The sequence below is a fragment of the Stegastes partitus genome, unplaced genomic scaffold (genome assembly GCF_000690725.1).
Source record: "Stegastes partitus isolate 25-593 unplaced genomic scaffold, Stegastes_partitus-1.0.2 Scaffold256, whole genome shotgun sequence".
NCBI classification, from domain to species: Eukaryota; Metazoa; Chordata; class Actinopteri; family Pomacentridae; genus Stegastes; species Stegastes partitus.
In genome coordinates this window covers 129,594-156,567 of record NW_007577987.1, presented here as the reverse complement: position 1 = coordinate 156,567, position 26,974 = coordinate 129,594, and the positions used below count along the sequence as shown (strand labels likewise).

At 40.8% G+C, this 26,974-nt stretch overlaps 1 protein-coding gene across 2 annotated transcripts in view; it reads left to right on the top strand.

Annotated features, from left to right (window-relative positions):
* Window positions 1-250: 250 nt before the first annotated feature.
* LOC103357490 (sorbin and SH3 domain-containing protein 1) overlaps window positions 251-26,974 on the top strand; it is a 50,677-nt gene continuing 23,953 nt past the window's right edge. Inside the window, exons 1-9 of one of the 2 annotated variants that reach the window (XM_008282073.1) lie at window positions 251-801; window positions 6,184-6,372; window positions 18,124-18,179; window positions 19,484-19,573; window positions 20,653-20,679; window positions 20,844-20,968; window positions 22,609-23,034; window positions 24,755-24,881; window positions 25,484-25,659. In XM_008282073.1, coding sequence (XP_008280295.1) covers window positions 18,170-18,179; window positions 19,484-19,573; window positions 20,653-20,679; window positions 20,844-20,968; window positions 22,609-23,034; window positions 24,755-24,881; window positions 25,484-25,659 — 981 coding nt within the window. In that variant the 5' untranslated portion in view covers window positions 251-801; window positions 6,184-6,372; window positions 18,124-18,169. The remainder of the gene's footprint in view (window positions 802-6,183; window positions 6,373-18,123; window positions 18,180-19,483; window positions 19,574-20,652; window positions 20,680-20,843; window positions 20,969-22,608; window positions 23,035-24,754; window positions 24,882-25,483; window positions 25,660-26,974) is intronic. The other variant, XM_008282074.1, reaches the window with a different exon arrangement.

Genomic DNA, 26,974 nt, shown 5'->3' with positions numbered 1-26,974 from the left:
GGAAACGGACACAGATGCTTGAAGAGCTCCAACTTATTCCTAGCAAGACTCTGAATCACTGCCTAACTTTAGGCGGAGAGCCCGGGCCTGCCTGCCTGCCTGTATTGCTGTCGCGGTCCCACCGTTCCCACACGGTGAGCAGCCTGCTCTGAGCTCAGCTGAGTCTCTGCAGCAGACGGACCTCCGCCGCTGCTCTGCGTCCTCTGCCAGCACTGATTGAACCGCGGGCGTTGCCATGGCTACACCGGGACCCAATGAGAGGCTCGCGGCGGACTGTTGCTGAATGAAAATAACAGAGGCCATTTTGCGCACGACGCCGCGGCATCATTCACTAATAACACAAACGGAAACAAATTCAGTCCATTTGTGGGGGCTGACGCGGCCGCTCCAGCGTCGGTAGAGTCGGGACTGCGGCGCGACTAGCCCCGGAGAGGCATGCGGTAACTTAATTGTGCCGCCGCCGCTGTGCCGCCTCCTTCTCCTCGGAGGGTCGTGTCGTAAGGAGGAAAGGGGACAGGGGGCAGCTTCACCGCATTGCTACCCGAGGCCCGCTGACCCCCCGAGAGAGAGAGGGAGTTGCCTTCACTTTAGCCGGCCGACAGCGGCAACATCCATGCGCGTCGAAAAACAGGTGTACAGTTTCATCATACGGACGGACGCCCCGCTAGCTGCCGAGCCGCTGTAGCTCGCCGTGTTCGTCACTTTGTGCGCTTGTTGGAAGGAGGACTTTTCACATGGGAGAGGCCGGCTACCTGACGGTGAGCTCCGGAATCTGTCGAGCGAGGCGGCAGTCGTTTTAAGGTACGTAAACACAGCAGCAGCAGCAGCAGCAGCAGCGGCGGGGTCGTTAGGGAGCTAATGTCGCTCCCTCCGCGCCGCTTTTAGCAGCTGCAGCAGCTCCGACCCGCGGCTCAACGTCGTGGTGTTTGAGCAGGTAAACAGGCTGGTGTTTGGTGTGTTGGAGAGCCTTACAAGCGACATTAACCTCGTGGCTGTAACCAGGGACACCCTAACAAATGAACCAGCTGCGGTTAGCTCGACTCTTGTTTCCATTAAAGTGGTGGACTGGTGTTTTGCAATGCATTAGGCTGGGATGCGGTCCGGCGCTGGGAACATGTTAAATGCTGAAACCACAAAGCTTTTTAAGCTGTGGAAAGAACATCGTTTAACATTGTAGGGGAAGAGAAATATGTGAAAACAGCCTGCTCGATTGTAGTAAACATAAACTAAAGCATCCACGTTTAACCCACATCCTAGAAGATTAGGATAATCTCTATTGTTAGCATGCACTTATACAGTGGTGCAGTACAGTATTTAGCAGTATGTGTGATAATGATTTAAAAAAAGAACTATATGGCAACTTTGATCTGTATTTACAACCGCTTCATCCAGTGCAATTAAAAAAAAAACAGGATTCCTTCCCTTGTGCCCTGTGAGCTACTTAGTTTTATGACACCAAACACCATCTTCACAATATTGCAGCTACAACTCATGCGTGTGGTGTTTTATTGGGGCAGATGCCTTAGAGGGGCCCTTTAAAGTCTTCATTGAGTTACAGTTTTTCTCTGCTACTGGAGAGTTTGTTTCCACTTGCCATTAAAGGTTTAAATCAGTCAGTGTCCTATATAGGTGCCTCCAATGAGACTCCATAGGGCTCTGAGCCTTGGCGTATTTTAAGACTAATCTGTTGCTTTATTGCCTGTCTTTCCTCCAGCTGTTGGACCAAGTTTTGACACAAAACACAAAGAACAGCTGCATTTCTATACAGCTTTGATAACTGCTATGAAAGGATGATGTAATGAGGAAATAATTAAAAGAGCAGCAGCGACGGATGGTATCTGTAGGACTCATTTGAATGCTGGGGAAGAGTGGGGAGGTGTCCACGATGCACAAAGTGTAACCCTATCACTCCGGGAACCTCATACCACTCCCAGTGAGGCCTACCTGTCCTGTGAATGCGTGTTTATGTGCTGTAGGCTGCACTGGATGGTATTTTTGATACAGTATTGTATGTATTTTTGTGACTGCTTACATGTGTCTGGCAGAGAGGAAGCCACACAGTGGGAGTCAATATGTCAAGCAACAGTTGGCTGCTATCTGTCTCGCAGGGGGACTGCTGCACCAATAAACAGCCTCTCATAGAGGCTTAAATATACACACTTAATGAGCGATCGTAGCATTTTGAAGTGATTGATGGTCAATGAGCCGGAAAGTATGGCTCTGTTAGCGTGAACTCAGTTGCACCTGCCAGTTTAGAGTTACTGTTCATGTATGTTTGAGTGATAGAGGTGGAGGGAGAGAGTGAGAGGAGGAAAGGGGGATCAAGGCAGGTCATCAGGGAATAGGGGAATGTGATGCATTTTCTTCTGAAAGTACAGACCGTAACATGGGGACTCTCGCTGTCTTTGGCCCTGCTCTACTCTCCCTCCTACGCACACACACGTCCCTTTTTAATTTAACCTTTCTCTGTTTATTGCTTTGTTTCGCTGCACTCTCTTTTCTCGTTGTCCCTCTGCTGTGTTTCCTCCTTTATCTCCCTCTCTCTGCCCTTCTTCAGAGGCTGATGTCATGGCTCAAGTGGTGTGTGAAAAGCTGCCTAATTCCTAGTCTCGCAGATAAAAGACACTGCCTGCAGGAAATGCTCGCTCCCTGAGCTTTCTCAGTGACCTTTAGCATCTACCATGCCGTTTGGTGATGGTAACGTTTTAGTCATCTGCTGAGCCACTTTTTCCTGAAGACTATTGTATTTTTGAACATTCTTGGTTTTGATGATTATTGTTCATGGGGCCAGATTTGTTCATTAGTCAATAAGAGATTTCCTGAAAAAATAAAAAAATGAACAGCAAAAGGTGGCACAGAAAAGGTAAAGCCTATATTAACAGATTGGCTTTATGGGATTGTATGCATAAAAGGTTTAATTCTTGATAGCACTATTACTGCAATAACTAACAATCATGATAAGGGGAAGTGCCTCTCATTCCACCTACTATGGCTTGCACAGTAGCATACCAGTGCATATGCATTTCATATGTACTGTTCAAATGTGAAAAGATGCTAGTTTTATTGGCAAGTTCAGAAAAAACTACATGAAGTACATAGTTTGTTAAAGTGCATGTTATTTTCATTATTTGTGTATTAGGATTTCAGAAGAAATGCTGTAAAAGCTGCTGAGGCGGGTTGGATTTACTGAAAACATTTCCATGTGTATGCAGCGAGTGTTTTCAACATGTCCGCTGCATACAGAGCATGTAGTAGTTTGATAACTTAAAATATAGAAATGTATATATAAAAAAGTTATTTATCTTTACTTTGACCAGTACTGCCAATAATGTTTTATTCCTTTGAATTTTTCACTTATTCGTGCCAGTGCTTTTAAGAACAAATACAGGTTTATCACAGCACGAGAAAAAGGTGACATTTTAAAGAAAGGCTCAAAGTGGAAGTGCCCCGAGTGCAAAGCCAGGTCACACATGCACTCTGTTACACAGATGTTGATGCTGGTCAAATGTTTGTCACCAGGTGCTTGCACATTATGGCAGATGGAAAAATGTACGCTGCATTTCGCATAGTTGTCACAATTTCTGTTCGTTGTAAACAAAAACACATGCAGCAACACAGATTTTTGCTGCAGCAGTATCCAGTTAATCACACATCAAAATAGGCACAACGGAAAGTACAGCTGTATGCTTTCCCAAACAAAGATAATATTTCTGTCTGTATTCTTAATTTACATCTAAAAACTCTGTCAACACATAACATATTGGAATTCCTGTCTCATATTCCACTGTAATGCACGCTCTTCCAAAGCAACAAAATGCTGGCACCGTCTCTGTTGACGAGCATGCTGTATTTGTGGATATACTTTGGCTTTTTTTGATCTTTTCCCAGGTTTAAGTGTTTTCCAGTAAGTGACACTTACTACATGCACAGCTCTTCTGCTTTTTATATCCTGCCACTTACTTAACTGGGAATGGCAGGGCCTTGCAGAAGCTGATAATGAATTAGGTGTTGAAACTGTACGGGTGAGACCATGTCGACGCGGCTACTGTAGTCCAGAGCGGCTCATAGGTCAAAGTGTCGGTGTGTTTGAGTGTGAGTTTGTGTCAGTCACTATAAAAATAGTTTGCCCGGGTACTTTAATGAGATCATTCCCGAACTGTTGCTGTGTCATGTTGGTTTTAATTGTTTTTAGAAATCATTCTTTTACATGCAAAACTTGGTAGGACATACGTATTCAAGACAGAATTAAGTTTAAACGCGGGATGAATGTCAAATCACACCCATCGAACATGTTTGTTTAGATACTGATGTAGATCTCTTAATTGTATTACCATGTCATGTAGGTTACAGGATAAAGTCTGTAGTTGGTAATGTCTGTAATAGGACTTAGGACTGGATAGCACTTTAGGACGGGACTTTATTGGTCCCCTGATACTACCCTGATTTTGGCCCCAAGGTTACATCATTAGCACCTGTCAGTTGTCAGCTTTTCACCATACCTCAGTGATCCTTGGCACGTGACCAGAAGTTTCTGGGGGCCAGCTGCTGTTTGATAATGTCTGCTGACACACTGATCACTGCAGAGGGCTTTGGGTCTGAAGCTTAGGTGTTTGGGGGACATAGTTACAGGAGTGTTACTTATCACTGGAGCCATTTGTGCCTATGTAGATAGGATTTTTACATTACCACTTCATCATTGGCACGTTGACAGCAGACACAGATAGTGTTGATCCAGGACAACTCAACTGAGTCCATCCACATTTGATTTAAAGCTTGGCAACAGGTTGGCACTTGGCTGAGCTAGTGAATGAGTATAGCGTTGTCCCTTTGTGGCTTTATACTAAAATAGTTGTTGCCTACCTAGTTAAAGTCATTGTTGTTGGGACTTACAGTGAGCTCATTTGAGGCGGTGATTGTTTTTAGGTATTCGCATGCTATCTAAAAAAAGGCAGTGAACTAGAATGATGTCACTCCACCACTCACTGAAAAAAGTTGGACAAAACCTCAGTAACTGTAACAATCATAGTTTGAATCACAATTGTTTTGACTATCTGTTCTTGCTGGCGAAAACACGTCATCATCCAGGATTCACTTGATGGAGCTGCCATAGGCTAATGAATTTCCTTTTGTAGTGACTGCAGAACTCTTCCTGAACCTTACTGCTCAGTAACTTGTTAGTTGATTTCCTTGCCTGTCTTGTTTTTGAACATAAGTTTAAAAGGAGGAGACGGATAATGTCCAAATAGCATATTGCACAGTAGCTGCCTGGCTGGTTTTAGGTATCCAGGCTCTAAATATGAGATGCTAATAGCAGTAGTTACATCATCATTCTGGGAATAGCAGGGAGTCTGGGGTCTAGAGGTGCTTCTGGCTGACCTCTCTCCTGTGTATATTCAGCTTGTGTGTGTATGTGTGTGGTCATTTCCAAATATACATTCCCATATGGATTACACAGAAGAAAGATTACTAATGAAACAGGTGAGTAGCCACATAATTTGTGTTTATATTTACACTCCGATATGACACTGACAGCACATGGTTTATTGACATGGATAAAAAGAGAAAAAAATGTGTGTCATGTGCGTGTGGGTTCATTTACACATCCCACAGTGAGCCTTCTTGGCAGGAAGTCAAACGGTCAGCAACAAAAAGCGAAAGAAAATCTCATGTGAGAACAATTTGACACTCCAGTCAGTTTCCGACACCGGCCGCTGTGTGACATTAAGACCTGGGAGGAGAGGCTGTGTGGAGGCTCTCTGACAACCATCTCTGTGTGCTCATGCTGACTACCATCTTCACTGGTCAAAGGTGGACCTACCTGATGTTGGTATATGTGGGAATATGTACAATAGAGTTACAGCGTGTGTGTGTGACTGTTGTGGTGTTTTTACCGCACGCACGCTTAGATTTAGTCCATCTTTGCGTGCATGTGTGTGTGTACTGTGGTATGCATGCATGCAAACATGTGTGCGTGTGGTAAAATAGAGATAGTCAGCCCTGTCACTTTGCCCCCACCCATCTACACTGGGGGTAACTTTCCAGTCTCATAGACGAGCATGCCTGAGTCTGAAAATAGCCGTATCTGATCACTGCTTCACCCAAACAGGGAACTCTCTTTCCCTGTCACTCCCTCTCTTTGGCTCTCTAACTTTCTCCCCGTTCTGTTGTCTCTGTGCTTCTCAGGCATTAAACGGGGCAAGACCTGGGACTAAAGCTTGATCGGAAGGAGAGGCCTGTCTGGAACGGAGAGAAGACGAAAAAAAAAAAATCAGAACGGAAAAAGACAAAAGATAAAGGAACGGGAACTTGGACTCACAGCTCACCTATACCTGACTCTTCCTAGCAAGTCTCCAGTCTTTTGGTTTTATGACGGTAAGAGTTCCGTTTTCTTTGCTTGATGGACTGTCGCACCTGCACTGTGGTTTATGGGGGTCAGATTTTTAGGGTTAAATGTCAGAAAGCATACTCGTGCTGCAGGATTGTGTTTAATTGATGCTTATGAACATTTCAATGTGAAATAACAGGAGAGCACTTTTTTTTTTTAAGATTATGGATTCAGTATTGGTTTATTTAACTTTCTCGATTTTCTGATGATGTGTCAGTATATTTTAAGTGATTTATTTTAAAGTGTTTCTATAATGTCACGCTTGAATACAGACAGATATTGTGCTGCTGTCTACTCAATTGTCGTGTGTCTATATTTACTTGGTATGAGCACATCATACTTTAAAGAGAATGCAAATTAAAAGAGATCTGAATAGACTTTACAACCCCAACACCAAAAGGGAATTGTATTTATCCGTTCTGCCAAAAGCCACAATTATAGGGCAAGTGTAGAATTTTTGTCTTTTGTGACAGTGGACAGGGGAAATGGTGTCAAATAAAAACAGTGGTTTCCACCGCGGTCACCTCAGAAATAGCATAAGCAAATAACTTAGATTACAGTTTTGAGGGTTTGAAAAGTTTTATGTATGACCCTACCAGATTTGTGTACATAGTTGTGACATTTTAACTAAACAGGGAACATTGAAATTAAATCCACACAAAAGAAAAATCTGGCTTCTGTCGTGATAGACCAAGCATAAAGAAAAAAAATGATTTAACCCCGCAAAACTTCCCTGTGCTCTTTCTGTTTACCTCTTACCTTCTCATAATTTTGCCCCAGAATCTCATTTTCCTCTTCAGTCCCTTTTACGCACTTCCATCTCTTGTTACACCCTTTTTCATGGTCTCTTATTTCCCATTCAACAAAAGCCATGCACCAATCCCTCCATTAGGCCAGTCTCAGAGGTGTTGTGGAATGTCACCTTGACCCCTTGGGTACACAGTAAGGGGTGGTTCCCAGCCTCGGTTCGAAGCACGGGCCGCTTGGTTCGCTTTCTCCTGGATCTCACATACAGAGAGATGCTGTGTCGGTTTGCTGTCAACGTCATAGGGCACCACATGTTTTAATAGTATAGGTGTCATTATTCATACATATAAACGCTTCAGTCAAGTCCCACTAAAACTTAATTTGTTTTTATAACTCAGCAGTGCTCTTGTAAAACCGCTCTGTGTTACTTGTACTGGGAGGCTTAGAAAGTAGGTAGTCTGTTGGAGAAAGACTGAAAAAAGTCACACTTGAACACAGATCGTATTAATTTTATGTCTAGAATAAAATCCAGATTGATTTTTAGCTGTTTGTGTTTTGCAAATCACAGAGCCTACCAGGGCTGTACAGAAATGCTACTGTCTCACCATTGAACAGCTTAAAAAAACTTCAATTCCCATGTTACTGTAACTCTGTTTTTACCCTCCTCTTCCTCATTCCTTTCTGATAGCGGGTATTTGTTAAACGCACAAAAGGACAAAGGCATTCATAAGTTAACAACAGCAAACACAAGACTCTTGAATTTCAGTCTCATGTGAACATGTTGAATACTGGCAGTAAACAAGTGGCTTTATTAGACTGTCGGACATGCAAAATACTGTAAGAGATGCCTTTATATTTATACAAATATTTCAGAATACTGAGATTCCTGCTTACTGTCTTTAGTCTCAGAATTGCTCATTTCCATTAACATCAACAACGCTCTCTAAGGGGAGCAATATCCCTCATGAAAATAGATGCAATTATGCATGGGACTGCGTTATTAGATCTACCCCAAAGCCCTGACATAAAAAAAATCAAGAACTATTAATTTTGAGTCTTGTGAAAAGTGATTGTCTTGTTTCTTCTTGTTGTCAAACTGAGAAGAAACATATTAGCTTTTCATCGCTTCTGAGGTTGTTCCTGTTAGAACTGTGAAGTTTACATTTATCTATGACGTCACTTAAATTTAAGGAATAGAAAATGTTGAGATGGTAATATTTCTGTGTGTCTTATACCTAGAACACATGGCGATTCCTCAGATAGATACTTCCAGTGTTCTGGACCACCTTAGAGGTTAAAGGGCCCTGTCTAATGGCAGTAAATATAGCACCCCTGCTAATCAAGTTCCTCTTATCTTCATGCTCGGCACTTAACACTGGTACCTGGGGAATCCAGACTATGTTTGGGGAATCTGAGCCACAGCTGATAACCACTCCGCTTCAGTGTACTCCTTGCCTAAAATGAAAAGCTATTTTCAAACTGGTTTGTTTATTGTCTCTAATACACTTAAATAAATGAGCACTATATTAAGTCATTCATCATGATGTAGTTTCAATGCTAATCGCTAGGCTAAGGTATCTTTTTATTTTTTTCCATTCATAGCAGTCCAGTTATCCAAGAGGCATCTTTGTTACTATTCACATTATTATTTGCAATCAGTGTTTACGAATAATTTAGCTGAAAGTGCAGAGAGAGACCATTATCCAGAGTAATTTCTTTGCTACTGCTTCTATTTCTAGTTATCACTTATTTGTGTAAGGTTGGATTCACTCAGTGAAGAAAGAATGCTTTTGTGGCTACCTTTCATACGTTGTAGAAAATTCTTTCTTAAAAGTAAGAAAATCATTCGGAAAACTAATTTTAAAGTGGCAATGTATTTGTTGCTAAGTGCACCCTCTTATGAGTATGACTTGTCTAAGCTATGATCTTAGACACACTCTTGTGTGTAGATTAGGTGGCATTTACCTGCCATATAGTCCTGCTACTTAGGAGTTAAGTGCTCAAAGTGCTCTTTGTCATCTCTGAAGACTTTCTTTTTTTAAAGCCTTAATTTCTTGCTTTTATAGAGTCAGTGATTTTGTACATCTTCTGAGAACAAAATGTAGTGAGGGTTTTTTTTCAGCTTGCAACATTACAATTTAAGCATCATATTTTTCAAGTGTTTCAGATTCCTAGTTGACCAACAATTGTTCCCCCCTCACTCAACCATTTGAGAAGCCATAATGGGAGCCTGGCTGTAACACCACATCTAAATGTCTAGTCGAGCTTTATCTCTGAAATTGCTTTGGCATTCAGTGCCAACAATTTCCTTCCATTTGCTTGCTCTATTATCTCCTTGCAAGTATGCTTATATTAGCTTGTAGTGTTTGTCTTGGGTTGAAGCCTGGTGTTCTATGGTATTGTAAGCACTAGCTTTAGCTCTATATGTAGTACACTAATCTCGAGAAGCACACACGGAACAGAGGCAGCTCTAAAGGTATTGTTTACTGGGGATGCTGTGTGTCCCCGGATGGCTTTCGACAGACTGCTTACATAATACAACATGCTAATCAGCTACTCCCTATTTTCGATTGTGCATCTTTTATTTTATATTGCCTCATCCTCTAAGCAAAATGGGTCTTTTTCCTGTTCATCTCTGTTTTTTTACAATTTCTCTTTCTATGCAATTCCTTGTCATAGCTCTTTTTCTGCTTCTTCTTTCGTCTCTCTGTTCCCCTCAGTGAACATCACAGCAGTGTACACTGAATGCGTCTTGAGTCCTATATAGGAATGATAAGATAACAAACCCACAAATTGTCACATCCAATTCATTCTTCTTCTCCCATAGCCCAGACTCACAGTAGCGGGGCTTGTGTTACATAATTGCATTAGTGCTCTCAGGCCAATGGCTCTGCTCGTTAGTGGCGCTGTGATGCAATCTGCAGAACACACGGTCCTCTGTTGTTTGCAGTATGGGCAGTGAGTGGGCACGCAGGGTCAGTGTGTTGACCTCCCCTATCCATTCATACAGCCAGAGGGGGGTCTGCTAATGAGTGGCGGGGTTGAACAAACAAGCTTGATAACAGACTTTGTTGGAAGTGGTTGTTGTTCAACTAGTGGCAGTAATGTGGTGGTAGAACAGTGACTTGGCACTGATAAAACATTCCTTGTAAAGTGACCTGCATCTAACAACAAGTAGTTTTGTACTTGTGTTAAAGAGAGGTTTAAAACAGTGCTCATTTGAAGGAAGATGTTGGTTCATTACTATATGCCAAAAACATGTTTCTCTGTTTTCCAGTCCTGCATTATAGGCATTTATATAATTTGTTTTGATTTAAAGCAGGGTTCGTGTGAACATTTTACATATTTATGACTGGCTTGAGTGTAAAGCCTCAACTGTTTAGTGGTTAGAGTCATCCACTTCTCGTAATTCAAAATGCAAGCCAGGAGTTTCTAAAGCTGTGTAACCGTGACAGCGTGCTGAAATGATAGCAGCTCAAGCACAAAACAGCTAACTTGTACTTAATAAGCTCTAGCTAAACATGTCAATCATCAGTAACGTATGAATGTAAGAAATGACCAGCAGATCACTCAGTATCATGCTGATGTGCCCAATAAAAGATTTTAATTTGCAGCTCTGAAGTAATCTTAAGGGTTTTGACACAAACCTCTGTGATAAAATGCATAAAAACACTCTGGCATGGTTTAAACTTTAATATTACTTTCTCAAATTATTTTGACATTTGATTTTTTTTTCATTTGAAAAATGGCACCATCACTGTGGAAAGTTAATTTAGGCTGACATTTTCAGGATATGATTTGGTGCGGCTACATGGGGTCGTTCTGCCAGGATGCCAGGAGTTTTACTCAAAACCTTGATAAGAACTTGGTTTCTCTTGCTCATTGTAAATACAAATTCCACAAATTCAGATGCCTATTTGCTCCAAAAGTACACCTTAGACATTTAAAATACTAAACTGAAGGTGTTGCTGTCATAGTTCTCCTCTGTTGTTGTATTATGACACTACATTATATGCTGTGGAAATGTTCACTTGTTGAGCTGATGTCTGAGATGAATATATGCTGTAGACTCTTGTGTCCATTTAAAGCACAATTCCTTATAGATGGAATCTTCTGATTCCCAAGCCTGTCTGTTTTTTCTCACCGCACCCTGCACTCCCCATGTTTTTACCACAAAAATGCACCATTGAAATAGCTTGGCTCCAATTCAGAAATTAAGGAATGAAGCAAATCTAAATTCTGCCTTTTTTGGAGGGGGTCACTCTTCCTGTCAGTTCGGTTTCAGGCTAGCCATGTCTCGATTTATGCTGGATCTCCAGGGGCATTCTTTTTCCTTGTTAAAAAGGGATTTGTACTCTCTGATTCCTTAGATTTTACAGATGCTCCGCTTTACGCTTTACTTTCATCCCCATCAAATTCCTGAGTCCTGGCTTGTAACTAATGATTACTATGGAGCGTCGTTGCAGATAATACGGAACATTTCCAGTTAATTCACACAGAATATTGCACCTAGTGCATATTAATATTTCTGTCTGAATGTTTCCTTAATTATTATTAGGCTTGTAACAGCTGACAGGCTTTTCTTTATAGGAAGAGGTAAATAGAACATGCCTGTGTGATGACTTCTAGGTCTTTAAATAGATTTGCTAAGGAGCTTAATCTGTTGACATCCTGTGAGTATGTCTCAGTCAGAGTGACCACTCTGGGGTCAGGACCCTGAGGCCATCGTCAGTTTATCTCCACTGGCTGTTCACTCTCTCTTGATGAATTTGCAAGAGCACACACACAAATACGGTCTTTTAAACATTTAAAAAATTTAAAAAATGTTGTTAGTAGATCAAAATGCTTTTAAAATATGGCACCTTGAAATATAAATTGCTACAATTAAATGCATAACACTGAATTAAGCAACAAACATTTCTACTAAAAGGGAACATTATTCATCTGAGCAAGGACAGTTTTTGTAGATTATAGTTCCAGTGTATTTGTATCTTTAACTATGGATATGTTCTAAGTGACTGACATTGCACGTTGTTGAATCTCTCTTGTTTTGTAAATGGCGTATGCTGTGTATGGAGGGAAGTTTTCACATGAAGAAGAAATGCCTTCCTAAAAGAGAAGTAGGAAATTCTTCTTTACTGTGAGAAGCATTTTGGAACATTTTTTTTTAAATGCCAGACCTATATGATTAGGGGGGGAGCTGTTGAAGTTGAAAATAACGTGTTTACGTGGTTATCTTTCTCTTCATATTCTATTCAAGTCAACCAGCCACTAAGAGTCAACACAATAAGGTTTTACTTAATGTTATATGTTCTCCCATGCAGCAGTTAGGATAGGCTGCACATAGCTTAAAATAAAAGAAACATCTTTGTACAATTAGACCCAAAGTTAGAGATGCATTGTAAATATAATGTAAATCATTTCCAGGAGTTACCGCCATCCTCTTCTGAAATATTTTTAGCATGGAAGTGATCTCTTCCAGCGGCATTTTTCCAATCTGCAAGGCAAGGACATTTGCAGGCACAGACTGTATATAACTTACATGGAATACTCATGACTGACACATCAAGACGTGTTTGCTTCTAGACACTTGTTTTGTCTATCCTAAAGCAGTCTGCCAGTGACTAATGGCATCCTGGCCGGCGCTCTTTGAGGGCATGTTTGCGTTTCCTTGCTTTTGATTGTCGTACACCGGGGTGTTTTTCTTTGTGTTGTTTTTTTCCCACCTTCTTGGTTATTGAGGTTTTTTTTTTTTTTTTAATTTGTTAATATGGCCAAACAATGTGGTTCATTCCATTCTCTGATAGGCTGTAACCTCAGTCTCCAGTGGTCCGGCTTTGTTGTGCTGTGTGCACTCTAATTTTGTGAGATAATTAAAACAGCACACAGACACAGATTACAACTGGAAATTCCCAGATGCTCACTGTGACTTATCTATGGTCTTCAGAGGTAAATTTGTGCCAGCAAGAGATTTGTTGAAGCCAAAATTATCAAAACTTTTGGAAATTACCATGTCATCAAGGGAAGGAGAGTTTAGAAAGCAGTTCTAGTGATGAACTCACATCAGCAATAGTGTTTTTCTAATACAATCATACAGCAGGACAAGCTTGCCAGCGTAGTTCCAACATTGTCTCATGCGCTCAATGCTCAAACAGTGTTAGTCCACTGACACAAACCAAATGGGTCCCAGTGCGTCACTCAGCAGACTAATGAGACTTGATGGGCTTGATGTTGGACATCACGGCTTTCTGCGGCTTATAGCTCTGACTTGTGTATTTGCAGTCCCACAGCTATTGCACGCAGTAATTATATACACACTAGTCTCCAGAGTGGCCTACCAATGCCTAAATTACAGTTGGTGGATAAACCATGGCCAAGTAAGAAAATAAAATGACTCGAAAGAAACTTGACATACCAAACACTGTGGCCTGCAAAACTAGGAAAAGAATCGCAAACAACTCATTGGAAAATGAGGGTCTCTTGTTTGTTATCCAAGGATTTATTCAACATTGTGGGAATTGACATTATTAATAGAAAATGTTAAAATGGCCTGTCAACATTTATCTCCACTGCTTCACTTGTGGATAACACAGTAAGCATTTTGAAGAAGCATTAGCTGAATAATAATGGAGACATTTCTCGTATGCTGTACAGTGATATGCATACTAAAGGGCATTTGCTGCTAATGATCTAACACTGGCTTTAGAGGGAGCAGAACGATTTTTATTTAAAAGGTGAAAAAGGTCCATCCTGACAAATAGGCAGAGTTGTTCAGAGGTGTAGAGCCCGAAGCGTTTTCTTCCCGTGTCTAGCCATAACATTACACCATGGCCACAGCTGCTGTGTCGCCGCTGATCTGTCCCCAAGAAACATGATGCTGTTTATAATCTGACCATCATTTGGACGCCGACAGCTTGCGACGCCAGACCCATGATTTACCCCTGTGTGTGTTTGTGCGTGTGTGTGTATATATGTGTGTGTGTTTGTTTCTCAGAGACAGATTTATGAGGACATACTGTATGAGGTTGAGGATTAGGTCTTGAGGGACAGAAAGTATCCCATGATGTAGAGGTTCATGCAGTCCCACAAGCAGTCGTATTTCCTTTTCACCAGCGTGAACTGTGTTAACTGTGGAAACCCTCACATGGTGGCAAAAAAATAGTATTATACACGGCTAAGTGAGGTTGTATTACCAAGTTATACTTGTTGCTCAGAGCTCTTATTAAGGTTATTGAAAGTCTCCGCAGGTTGAGTTCAGTATTATGTATTTGGCCTGAGATATGATCCCAGAGACATGTGTGTCTTGGAAATGCTTTCTGTAACAAAATTCTGTACTACTTTTGCGGTGCTCTTATCTGTACTTGAGTACAACAAAAACATGTAACATAACTGATTAGTTAAAATCCAAGTACTATCCACACGATCACTTCTTATAGTTAGTGTATTTGCCCTCAATAAGATGTAACTGCACGTTTGGGTAGCTGCAAATAAAACATTTTGTTCAACATATAAACTCAGGTATATTGTTTTCTTTAATATTAAGTCTTGAATGTGGCAAATTTGTGCCCATTTTTCAGATTAATGTGGCTGTGCTCAGTTCCATTGACACAATATACAGTACATAGCTAAATAGAATAGTTATATTAATATTTACTACCAAATGAACTAATACTCCATGACGGTGTCGTGTCAGCATGAAAATGGAGTAAATACATTATAAGTAGGGGGACAAAACAACCACTTGATGCACATTTTAGGCTTTTCCCCACCTAATTATAGCTTGACTGTTTTAATGCTGATACTGATATAAAGTATTTAGGAGTTATGAAAAATATTCGATCCGATAGTAATATTTTTTTATACACATATATAGTTACACACGGTGAAGACGACATAGTACAGAGCTAATCAATGGATTTTGACAGCTGTCTGGTAGACATCATATATAATGATCATACTGTTTCTACACTGAAATTTCTTATCAGCCCCCATATTTAGCTATAGAGATATCTAAAGTAAATTCACAAGTTGACGAGTTTTTTGTTTATTGATTGAATCCTGGTTCTAATGTTGAGAAAGTCTGATGCACTGTAGCTTTAAACTGAGTGAAGTTTTGCTATTTAATTGCCAGAGTGAGGATTTTCTTTCAGAATCTCATTATGCTGGAAGGGATTTCTCATTACAAATACACAGTAGTATTTTGATATAATAAGGACATTTCTTATGAGGCTCAATCACTTCTGGTTATAATAGGAAATGGATCTCAGAAAATACTGTTCTTGTGTACAGATGGTAACCATCTTCTCAACTGAATCGAGCCTGTAAAGTTGTCAGCGTGGTCAAATGCATGTTAATGTTATGCCATCCATGTTGTAACACTCATCGCTAGAGCCAACTACTAAGGCACTTTACACATTGATGTCTGAATATGGTCGCATACCATTTCCAAAATTAGCACCAGTAAATGACAGCCACAATTATCAGGACTTTACTTGTCAATGTGCAATGAGGCCAAGAGCTGTCAGACTTGACTCAAATGTCTGGTAATACATGTCATTTGTTGTCAGTTTTCAAAAAGGATTAAACAAGGATTAAGTCCAATCCCAAACAGCTAACCTCAGTATGTATTTCCATCATTCCTAAGCCGTTCCTGTATGTTCAGTAGTTCAACATAATTTTACACCTCTGGATTCTGTTAAAAGAAATAACATTAAAAAGGGATGTCATGTTGATTTGGGTGTGCAAACTCTACTTTACCAATCGGTAATGCTTAATGAGCATGTGTACTGTTACAATTACTGATCTATGCCTAGAAAATGCTTTCTTGGCCCTCCCAATAGCCATGTTTTAGAGTAGCTGTAGCCGTCTGGAGCCATCTACACTAACATTGAAATAGCCTCACACATTCCCAAAACTTAATATCCGTATCTCCATGTGAGTAATGTAATGCTAGCCATGCGTGTGTCGTAGTTATTTACATACCAGACATGTATGATTCCTACTGCAGCCTCTGTAGTTTGCCACTTGTAGTATCTGTCATACACTAAGTCCCATGATGACACACATGTACGTGTATTCACACCGCGATGCAGCAGTCTGTGCTCTGCCTTTGGCTTTTGATGTTACCCCATTCATATCAATCACACATCCGGCTGGAACAGTTCAAAGGGAAGAGCTCCTTATAGCCAGGCATCGCATATGGGCACACTTAAGTAAACATGGCATTCTGTGTCATTCATCAGTGCCATTTAGGTTATTCATGTGTCTTATGTGCGTGCTGTGAAGAACATGCAAAGGTCATTATGTCTCTTTGTAAGCAGGAGGAAGTTAGGTTCCAACACAATCTACCCTTTGGCTTAAACATGCTTTTCAACATATCAGGTAAAATCTGTTGATTTACAGTAGTTTAAACACTACTTTCATGTCAAGTGCTGTGCAGTAGCTTAAGTGAAAGAGAATTAAATAGATGAATTGAAAGCATAAAAGACAGAGCTTGCAGTGACACTGTTCAACACTACATCTAGTTTGTAGAAATATAGAACATTATAAAGGGTTTACAAGGGTCTCACGACTTTATCTCTACCTACTGTCCTATACAGCAGCAGTCTCCAAATAACACGTTATAACAAATAAATAATAATAGTTTTTTTTTCTATTAAAAAAATTTCATAAATGAATAAAATTACCTTTTATTGCTAAATATGCATTATTTTTTTCTTCTGTCTCAATATTAAGTCTTTCTGCCTTTTCCAAAGATGCTCTCCAATTGTTTTTTTCTCTCATTTGGCAGCAGTTAGATTGAAGGGTTCGTTTCACGGCTGGGCATGAAAACTGACAGTCAAGTGCGAGAAACAAACACAGACGAAAGTGATGTGAAGATGAGCAAGTCATTTTACAAAACAAAACACCCTGCAGACTCTGCTGGAAATAAAGTTAAAAAATAAAACGTTTTTATTCTTTCTGTGTGCCCTGGTACCAAATGTGCCCTGCTACCGCTTTGCGGCCCAGTGGTTGGGGATCGCTGCTATACAGGGTTCCTATCCCTGCACACACTATGCAAGAGCCACAGCTCACCTTACGTTGCCAGTCTCTCACAGCAATATGCCACCTTTGCCTGATGAATAGACGGAATTGCCATTTCACTGCATTTCACATGAATTGCTGACCAAATCGGAGGTCTGGAACCGGGCAAATTCAGCTTGGTTTTGTTGACAATTTCGAAGGGAATGCTTTTGATCATCCGTCAGATGTTTTTCACTTCTAATGTCCTGGAAGTCTACACTTCAGCCTACAAATTTTCTGGATGAGAAAAATAAAATGTGTGAGAGAAGTTAAAATTTTGCTGATTTATTGTCACTTGCAGGGAGAGTTTGGGCCTAACCCTCAAATGCCTGAATAAATGCTGGCGGCCCAGTGCCTAGATAAGCTATATATTCAAATCATATTGCTCGCACAGTATTCTGCCTTATCCTGTGCACAGCCTGCTGTAACTTTTAACAGAGTGAAACACAACAAGCCCAAATTAGTCAGCATAGTAATCACTAATCACAGTCACGTGCTTGTGGTTATTGCGGGGTGGTTATTGCACAAAGCATGCACCACTTCACTGTCAAGGAGGCAGCTCCGGCTATTTGTGGGAGCTTTTCAGCTAAAGCGGATCTGATTCTGGACAAATTAGAGACTTTTAGAGGAATCATCAGCTCTTGGAAGTTGTAACAAGTCTTTCCTTTTCTCCTGCTGTAGCCAAAGCAGCTGGATGGCAGTGTTTTAACACGAGAGGGCATGTTCGTGAGATCATCTGGCTTACTAAATTGGAGACTTGGCCAGGAAATCTAGTCATAGCTGCTCATAATTGTGCTGTGAATAACTCAGTAGCCCTCAAGAAAGTCATTTTTGTAAATGTAAGCCTATGGAAATGACACAAACTTTTATAGTGATTTAAAATTGTATAACTGTGATTCCTTATCTGAAATGCTTTCTTTGTTTTGCAGGAAAGTGTGTCCCCCTGCAGTAGATCAGTAAGAAGTGCTCTTCAATATGAATACAGGTATGCACACAAAAACGCATGTTTAAGCTAAATATGAGACCGTTGGGGAGTCGTTCGTTCATCTAGTCCATGTCCACTATTTTTTGTTCAGCAGATTTGCATTTTTATTTTTTTATCCTGCACTTTTTCTTGTATTAAACTATTGTTGACATTTAGTAATTCAATGTAAATATTTAATGTTTCCGCATTGCAGGCCACTTAGTTGTTTTCTAGCTGCTGTATGTGCTACTTTTACTCTGCTACAGGCATGAATCTGTAACTCTAATCCTGATCCCGTTTCACCGCTCTGGTCGTGGTCCATTTTGGGCCTGAGGTATTGTAACTGAAAGCGTCAAGTATAGTAAGCCTGTTGCTTTTAACCACAGTTTCGTATTCTTCCGTCTACCCATTTCCAAAGCTCTGTCCTAAACTTGGCAGCCATCCTGAGCTCAAGTGTGTATTTCAGCCACAGAACCAGTGATGAGTAATCCATCACTGAACCTTCTCCACACACCGCTGCTCTTTGTGTCTGCCAGCAGTAGCTTGACTCATTTTGGTCAGTTGCCTGTATTTACAATATAAAAGACATCATAAAAATAGGGAAATTGTGACTCTAATGACCAAAAGAGCTCATTTGATGTCAAATAAAAATATGTTTATTGTCCAGTATCTAAAATTGTAAAGTACTGATCTCAGCTTTTGCAGAAGTGCAGCTTTTCTCAGGCCTCGCTAGGATGTGTTTGATTGCCAAGTTCTTCAATGTGAAAAATAGGACCAATATGCCAGGAAGCATTTGGAAAGAAAGTGTTTTACTTAAAGACACTACTATGGGGCGCTTTTTTTTTTCCTTTTTTTTTTAAGAACATCAAATAGGTATTCATTTTGGACTCTTGACTTTTTTTTTTTAACTATTAGGATTGTCATTTTCAATTATCACATTTGTCCTGCTACAACTGTGTTACTGTTACACCCACAGAAGCAGTGTCACTCAATTAAAGTGAATTAATTTATGACTGACTTTATCTGCTAACATAGATTTTAAGGTCAGTACAAACTAGTGCAACATACCAAAGCATCTACTTTAATTTGTTAAACTTTGTAATTGTGTTGTATACCAGTTTGGGGACAAATCCTGTGCTCATGTTCTATGAGCTGTCACCTCATACGCTACAGTAAAAATCAGCCCCTTGAAATGCATGTGCTTTCCCTCTACTTGGTTGCGTTATGCTCCTGGCTGGACGCAATTGTGTGTCATTGTTTACATGCATGTGCATGTGTGCTTCTGCTTTGCCTCTACGATCACCTGCCTGGCTGTGATTTCTCAGATAGCGGAGGATGTGTTCGCAAAAGTGTGGCCTTGTCACTCATACTCTCTCCCATGAAGAGGGTCCAGAGCTCACCAAATCTAGCCACAGGTACTAACACTCACAAATACACAAATTAACACATGTTGGAATAACAAAAGTTTACCACGTACACATTGACTGGGATAAAGTATTGGTCAAAGCACAAGGTAAGTCTTTAAAAAGTGGCTTTTCTTTTTGAAATCCTGTTTGGGCTTCATTAACCTGATATGAATTGAGCATATTTGAAATACTTTCAAATATGCTGTGGCTGCCTCGATATGCTTAAGCAAAGTCTGGACTGCGGGATGCTATCTTCTCTAATCAGTTCATTGTGTAATTGTTTTATTTCCTTTTGCTTAGTCTATTCTCTCTTGGACTTGTTTTGCCTCCAAAATCATCCATGAGTCATACCATACGAACCAGTTGTTGATCTTTCTTCTGTACTTCTCATGCTCTCACACTTCTCCATGTCGTCTCCCTCTCTGTATGTGTAGTTTTATTTCTGAGACATTTTTCCCTTGACCTGAGAACTGGGCAAATGTGTTCATATCCTTGGATGGACTTTGTTAACTAAAATGACTCTTTTTTGCTTAATTCTTTGTAATCAGTGTTTCAGTTTTATCACAGTCAAAGTTGATTCATTATACATTTAAATCCAGAAGTTTGGGAAGCTCAGGGTGCATTACATGCTTAGCTGATCTGTGGAGTGAGAAGAGGCAAATATTTCTGATGGAAATGTTTTGGCAACCTGTAGCGTATAGGGAGGAAATGTAGTTATTAAAACCAAAGCAGAAGTAGTTCTTGGTAGTTGCTAGGTTGTGGATGTCTGTTTTGATGGTTTCTAGTTATGAGCAAAGAGTTCACTTGTACTTGTAGAGATAAAGATGTTGGCACAGCAGATGATATTGTCTACTGTGTCACATTAGGTCTGCCTTATGCAACTACTTTTCTGTTCTGCGTTCTTTCCTGCACCTCTGTCTCTTCCTACCTTTGTTTATTCGCCTAATACATCACAGAGTCTACCTCTGTCATACCAAACATTCTCACAAGCTGCGAGCTTCCTTACATGTTATATGATGTAGTTGTATTAAAGTTTATTCCTGGGTTGTCATGTCACTTATTACTGCTGTGTCTTCTCTGTTCTCCAGGGAGTGATTCTCAGTCATCAGACTTGGGTAAGTTCCTGCTCCATTTGGTGACTGCTGGTGGATAATCATTTTTCTCTGTTTTTCTTATTGCACATGACAAAAGAAGCTATGAAACATCCCATATGACACCAGAAAACTTCTGCAAAACACACTGCAGCACATGATGTCAATATTATTAAATTTATCTCCAGATTCTTGGCGGTCACGCAGTGCAACAGACGGCCTTAAGAATGGAGATGCCAGCAGCTCATCTCTTGCTGCCAAAGGCTTCCGCAGTGTCAGACCCAACCTTCAGGACAAAAAGTCGCCCACCCAGGTAAAATATCGTACACACTAGACTAATAGAGTTAGACATTTAGCATTTTTTCTGTTTTACTGCTGTTTAGACTTTAATTAAAAATAATTATGTCATGTTGTGTTGTAATTTTGACTTGTTCAAAGACTCTGTGGAAAAAGTTTATCTTGAATGATGCCACAAAACTTCAAATCACAGATAATTTACACAGAACCATGCTGTTTTCTCGAGCATATATGTGGTACAGCGTCGTGATATCAAGCTTTGTGCTGATGATGTTTTTTTGTTTTTGTTGTTTGAACTTACATTGGCTGCTGCTTTCTAATTGGCTAACAAGGAAATCAATCCTCTGCCATTGCCACCCCCCAGGAGAGAGAGTTTTCACTTCTCGCCTACTGGCACTAATCCACCAGATTACAGCTCCCTCATTGCCCTGGCTAATGATTTGAGTCCCGGAATGCAAACATTCACTAAGAATGAGAAAGCAGTTTTAAAAGAGTCCTACACTGTTCGCAGCACATCTTCTTACTCCTACTCAGAGACCAGTGCAAACCCAGTCCGACAGCTAAATCAGTCCACTGTCCCAAATGACATCAGCAACTTCAGTGCATCTGCCACCACAAATACACAGCAACGTAAGGTGTCCTCCCTTAAGCTAACCCCTGTCACCATCCCTGACCCACCTGCTCACCTCAACTCTCATGCTGATCCCCAACCTACGACCCAGACCAAAGCTTCCCCTCCACCCACTCCCCCACCTCCACAACGAGGTCCCACCCTCTCTCACCCCCTGACACAGACAGCTTCACTTTCTGTCCACTTGGGCACAGAGAATCAGAAAAATCCAGCGCCTCTGGCATCAAAGACCACCACAGTGGAACCCAAGGTGCCAGATCAAGGTCCAAATCAAACCCCAACTCCAGCTCCATCCCTGGTGGAGATGACAAAGCCTCCTCCTGCAATTCCACCAAGACCGTCGCCTGCACAACTGTTGGTACATAACTGACGACATACTGTAGCAACAATGTGAAATACAGAAAGGTCATTGCATTGCAATTACTGGGTTTATGTCTTGGTGACATCAAGAGTGATTAAAGGAGTTACACACCAGCTGCATCATACCATTTGGTGCCCAGAAGAAATAGTCAAGTCACTGTAGCTGGGTTGTGCTAAATTCAGACTCCAAAAGTGCTAAAATTGCTGTTTTTCTGCTGTGTTGAGTCTGACAGTGTGACACTGGCCTTACTTAGAAATAGGCACAAGTATTTTGTTGCACATTGTCTGCTATATGCGTTTGTTTCCCTTTGGTTTGTTAGACTTGATAATGCTGTCCAACCGACCAAATGTGATTCTACATTTGTGTGCACTTGTACTGTATGTGTGATAACAAAGTTTTTAATTGATTGTATACCACATTTACTGTCCGTATAATCTGTTCCCTTCCACAGAGTTTGCACTAACTGAGCCTCTTCAATTCACAGCATTAAGCATGTTTCAGAAGATGATGCTGCAGCCTCATGACAGTGTGGTTTCACAACAGCATTTCACCTCACATGTTACTTCCACACATCCCTTTTGACAACGTGGCTAATAAGTGATATCACTAAGCACTCTCCTCCTTTCCTCCTTTTCATATCAACTCCCTCTTACTCCAACACCAGGGGCCTCCCTCCCCTGACCCCACAGCACGGCACTCCCCCTATCGCTGCCACAGCTCAGAGTCACTCGACTACCTGTCAGGCCTAATGCCCAAGGCCCTATCGCCAACACCGTATGTTCCTACTGGAGCTGGCGTCGCAGCTGGTGCGGTCAGCGGGCCGAGCCTTACCGCAGTCAGCAGCGTGAGCATCGGTGGCTGTGTGTCACCCTCCGCTTCCCCTGTGACTGTGTCGGCTCTCAGCCACTACTCGTCATCCACGGCGGGTCTGCTGGACGAGCTGCAGATCTGTAGCCTGGACTCACCTGGCGCCTCACCCACGCCATCGCCCACTCTCAGCCATGTCTCTGCCTACACATCCACTGCTGGCCCTGATGATGTGCTAACAACTTCTGTGGCCTCCACTGCTGCAGCAGCCACTGTCACTAACGTAATTATCCAAACAAGTCACCTCTGTAACACACATCATTACCAAGAACAAATGGTTCCCACCCTCCCTCCACTCATTTGGATGGCTGAACCAAACCTCCACAATGTGTGTGATTACTACCAAATTTTAACTTTCACTAACCATCGACTACACCCTACCTGTTAGATACCAAAATTAAATCCAGCCCACGTTGTTCTGTTATTATGTTAATGTGTCTGTACTCATTACCGCTCCGTCTATGTGTGCCTGTTTCTCTTTGTTATGCCTTTTTTTTTTCTTGCAATCCTGTGCAAATACACCGTCTCTTAAGGCCAGTTCATATCAAAAATTCATGATGTCATACAGTCATTTTTCCAGTCAGCTGGCAGCAGAAATACCCTGGTGAAAGCTATTAGCTGCAGGTTATTAGCATCTTAAAAGACTGAACTCTTGCAGGGGAATATGGATTTCTTTTTTTGTTTTGTTTTTTTCTTTTCACAATGTAACATGCGTCAGGACTGTAGCTACCTTGGGAATAAATGTGAGGTACCTGGAAAAATAAATAATCTAGGTTATGGCATGAATTTGCATGTGCATGTTGCGATCCCAGTTATACAAGACTGATATTAAAACTGGATATTCGCTTAGGGCTGCATTATTTCATCTGACATTTGCCAAGAAATTAGGTACCAGTCAAAATTGCCTTGCATTGTCACTGTTTACTGCAAGCCTTGAGACTTCCATTTTCCATGAGAAATATGTTGTTCTATCACAGATTCTCACCTCGAAAGATGCTGATTAACCTGGTTGCATCTGTAGTTAAGAAGTTATACAATTACAAGAGCAACATCAGACTTTTGATACCCTGAACATAATATGAGAGTCAGAGTTCTGAAACTATATTAGTTTAATCAGCCTCAAGCCCTTGGTTTTAGTTCTTTAGCTATGGCATCATAATCAGAGTTACAGTGGCATTATTCTACTCACTCTCCAAGTTAGAACTTATTGATATACTAGCAATTATGTAGACAGTAAATAGAGTATGAGTGTACCTTTAATATGAAGTGATCCATTTTATTTTTGCTTTTTTTTTTTTTTTTTTTACTGTAGTCATTTTTGTTAACTTGATTCACCATGAATCTTTGGTGTGAACATGCAAGCCTTAAAATGAAAATGCATTGTTTTTTATTCTTTGTCAGATGAAGTCATTTCTTCCTGCGTCATGTTGAATGGGAGAGCATTTTCACAGAAGAGCCTCCCATTCTAAATATATCTTGTCCACCGTCTTGTTTATGTCAGGCGTTCACGTCAACTAATTTATACTGAGGTATAAGTGAATGTGAAAGAGTTGTCTGTGTTTACTGTTGCTGTTTTAATCTTTTCCGTTTGTTTTGAAGTGAAGTGGTTCATTAAGTGCCCCTTTCCTTCACTAACTGTTATTACATTGCACAGTCGCTTCAGATTCAGCACCTCCCGTGAATCACACCAGATCAAATATATGTGTACATGTCCATCCATTCCTATATCAGACCTGGTTCATCTACCCCTATAAATGCTTATAGCAGTTTAGTGACTAATGTTGGATTTATAGAACTAATCATTCTGTTGGTAATTGTTTTTTATATCTGGGTTATGTCTGGGTTCTATGTTTTAGATTTACAAGATTGTTGTGTATTTTTTGCTGTAGTTGTGTTTGCTTGTGTCTTATTGCCCTTGTTTTTGGTTTGTGGGTCACTCCTAGGGCCAGGTCCTCTCTCACGCTATGAATGGAAGCACTAGCCATCCACAAAGGCCCCTGTCCCCCCCATCCTATCCTCCACCCCCTGTCTCGCTCCACACTGGGCTCCAGAGACAGAGCAGGAGTTCAGGTGAGTCACTCTTCTTTTGTCACTTTGTTTGCACCAAGGATACCTGGACGTTTGCCAGGAGTTCTTCGGTTATGTCACTGCTTACGAAGACTCAAGTACATGAATAAGGAAGTAATTGCACTGCATTGAAAAAAGATGAACTGTTTGGTTACATCCTACATTCAATTCAGAACGTATGACAGAAATGGAAAAAAGCAGAAAACACATGACATAAAATTAGGCAAATAATTGATTTATAAAATTGCAGAAAGTCTAAATGAGAATCAGAATTGGAGTTGGGCTTGACACATGACCTGAAGTTAGAGAAACAAATAAACCTCTGTCAGTTGTATAGTGCTGAGAATTTGTAGAATGTGTAAATCTATAAAGGACATCTAAAATTATGGAGTGTCGACATTTCTATTCTCATCATCTCATTTCTCACATCAGTTAAAGAATACAGTATTCTTTGTTTACAGTCAACATACTAAGTAAGGTTTGCAAAATATGATATTTATATTGTTTGGGAGAAGACTGAATCGTTCAATTATGGAGGACATGTTTCTATTTCTGGGAGTGACTGACGTGTGTCTCTTCTCGCTCCTCTTTCTTCTTGTTTGTAGAGGGCAGCGAGTCAGTCACCAGAGAGTCCATGGTGTCAGGCCACACCAGCGTCAGCAGCACTGTGCCCATCGCCCGCTTCTCAGAAGAAGAAAAGAAGGTGTCTGTCATTAAAGCCCCACATTATGAAGGCATTGGCCCTGTGGACGAGTCGGGTATCCCTATTGCCATCCGAACGGTGAGGTTAATCATTCACAGAGCTAAATTCGTAACTTTGCGACAGATTGCTTCAGTTCAGTACTATAGTGTAGCACACAAGTGTCCCTTTTCTGCCGTCTTGGTATGATGATCAGGAACTCGAGAGAGATTACTTTCAGCTGTCGGCAGCTTTTGACCCCATATTAAAAGCCCTTTCTCTCTCTCACTCTGACTATCTCAGTATCTTTTATTCTTCCTCTGTGTGCTAGTTATAAAAATTAGCTCGGACAAGGTGCTTTAGTGCTGGGAGGGCCTTGCTGATTACTTGTCAAAGTGTATGTGCCAGTATGTTACCGCCAATAAAGCTTTCCGTGTATTAACACTTCACCCAGTTATCCGTTAATGGAAGAGAAGCATTTTAAGACAGACATGTTAAACTACAGAATAAGAGAAAGAGAAACAGGAAGAATGAGAGACGAGCAATAAAAGCAAAGAGAAAAGTTGAAAAGAGGGGAAAAAAGCAGGAAAGAAGAAAAACAGATGCTCCTTGTTGTCAGCAGACAAACATTTTTGTGGCCACTCTTTTTGGTAACCGTGGAGAGTGAAACGGTAATTGGCCCGTCGCTTTGCTGTGCCAATGCTACATGCACAGTCACACACACTCCTTCACTGTGGAGCCAAACTGCCTCTTCTCTGACCAGAATCCAGACACAGTGTTTAGTGCTACTGAATAAAGAGAGGATTAAGTCTCTCTGCCATTTGATAGGTCTTTTTTGAAGTAGCTGTTAGATCTATACTGTTTACACAAAGACACACATACCAGGGTTTCTTCTGGACGTTCCAGGCACAGCAACAGGAGCCTCTACTTTGGTTTTGTAGCAACGTGGCTTCCACACCTGAATAGTGAAAACCAAACCTGTTGAAGTTGATGTCTGAGAGTATCACCTTAACACACAAAGGCACTAACACCAAAAGAAACTGCCATAGTAGTTTATCAAGTTACTGACTTTAGGGTTATTTCGGCTGTATGTTTGCATAATGTGACCATTTAGTATGTTAAAATTCTGATTTCTTTTTTAAAAAGATGAAGCATTCTGTGTTTTCCACCTCTTTGTTGTTAGTAGGCAATATAATAGACCGACCAAATAACACTATAATTTCTTATTGTCATGTTATACAAAGAATAATTAAGGATTTTGATTTTAAATTACACCTATTTAGCGTCTAACAACAGATAATTCAACAATTAAAAAAAGCTATACAGGATTATAACATTGTTTTACCACCCAGATGTTAAAGATAAGAAGTGAGAGATCCATGCATCCACTTGTAAGACTTGTTTCTCATTCAGTTAT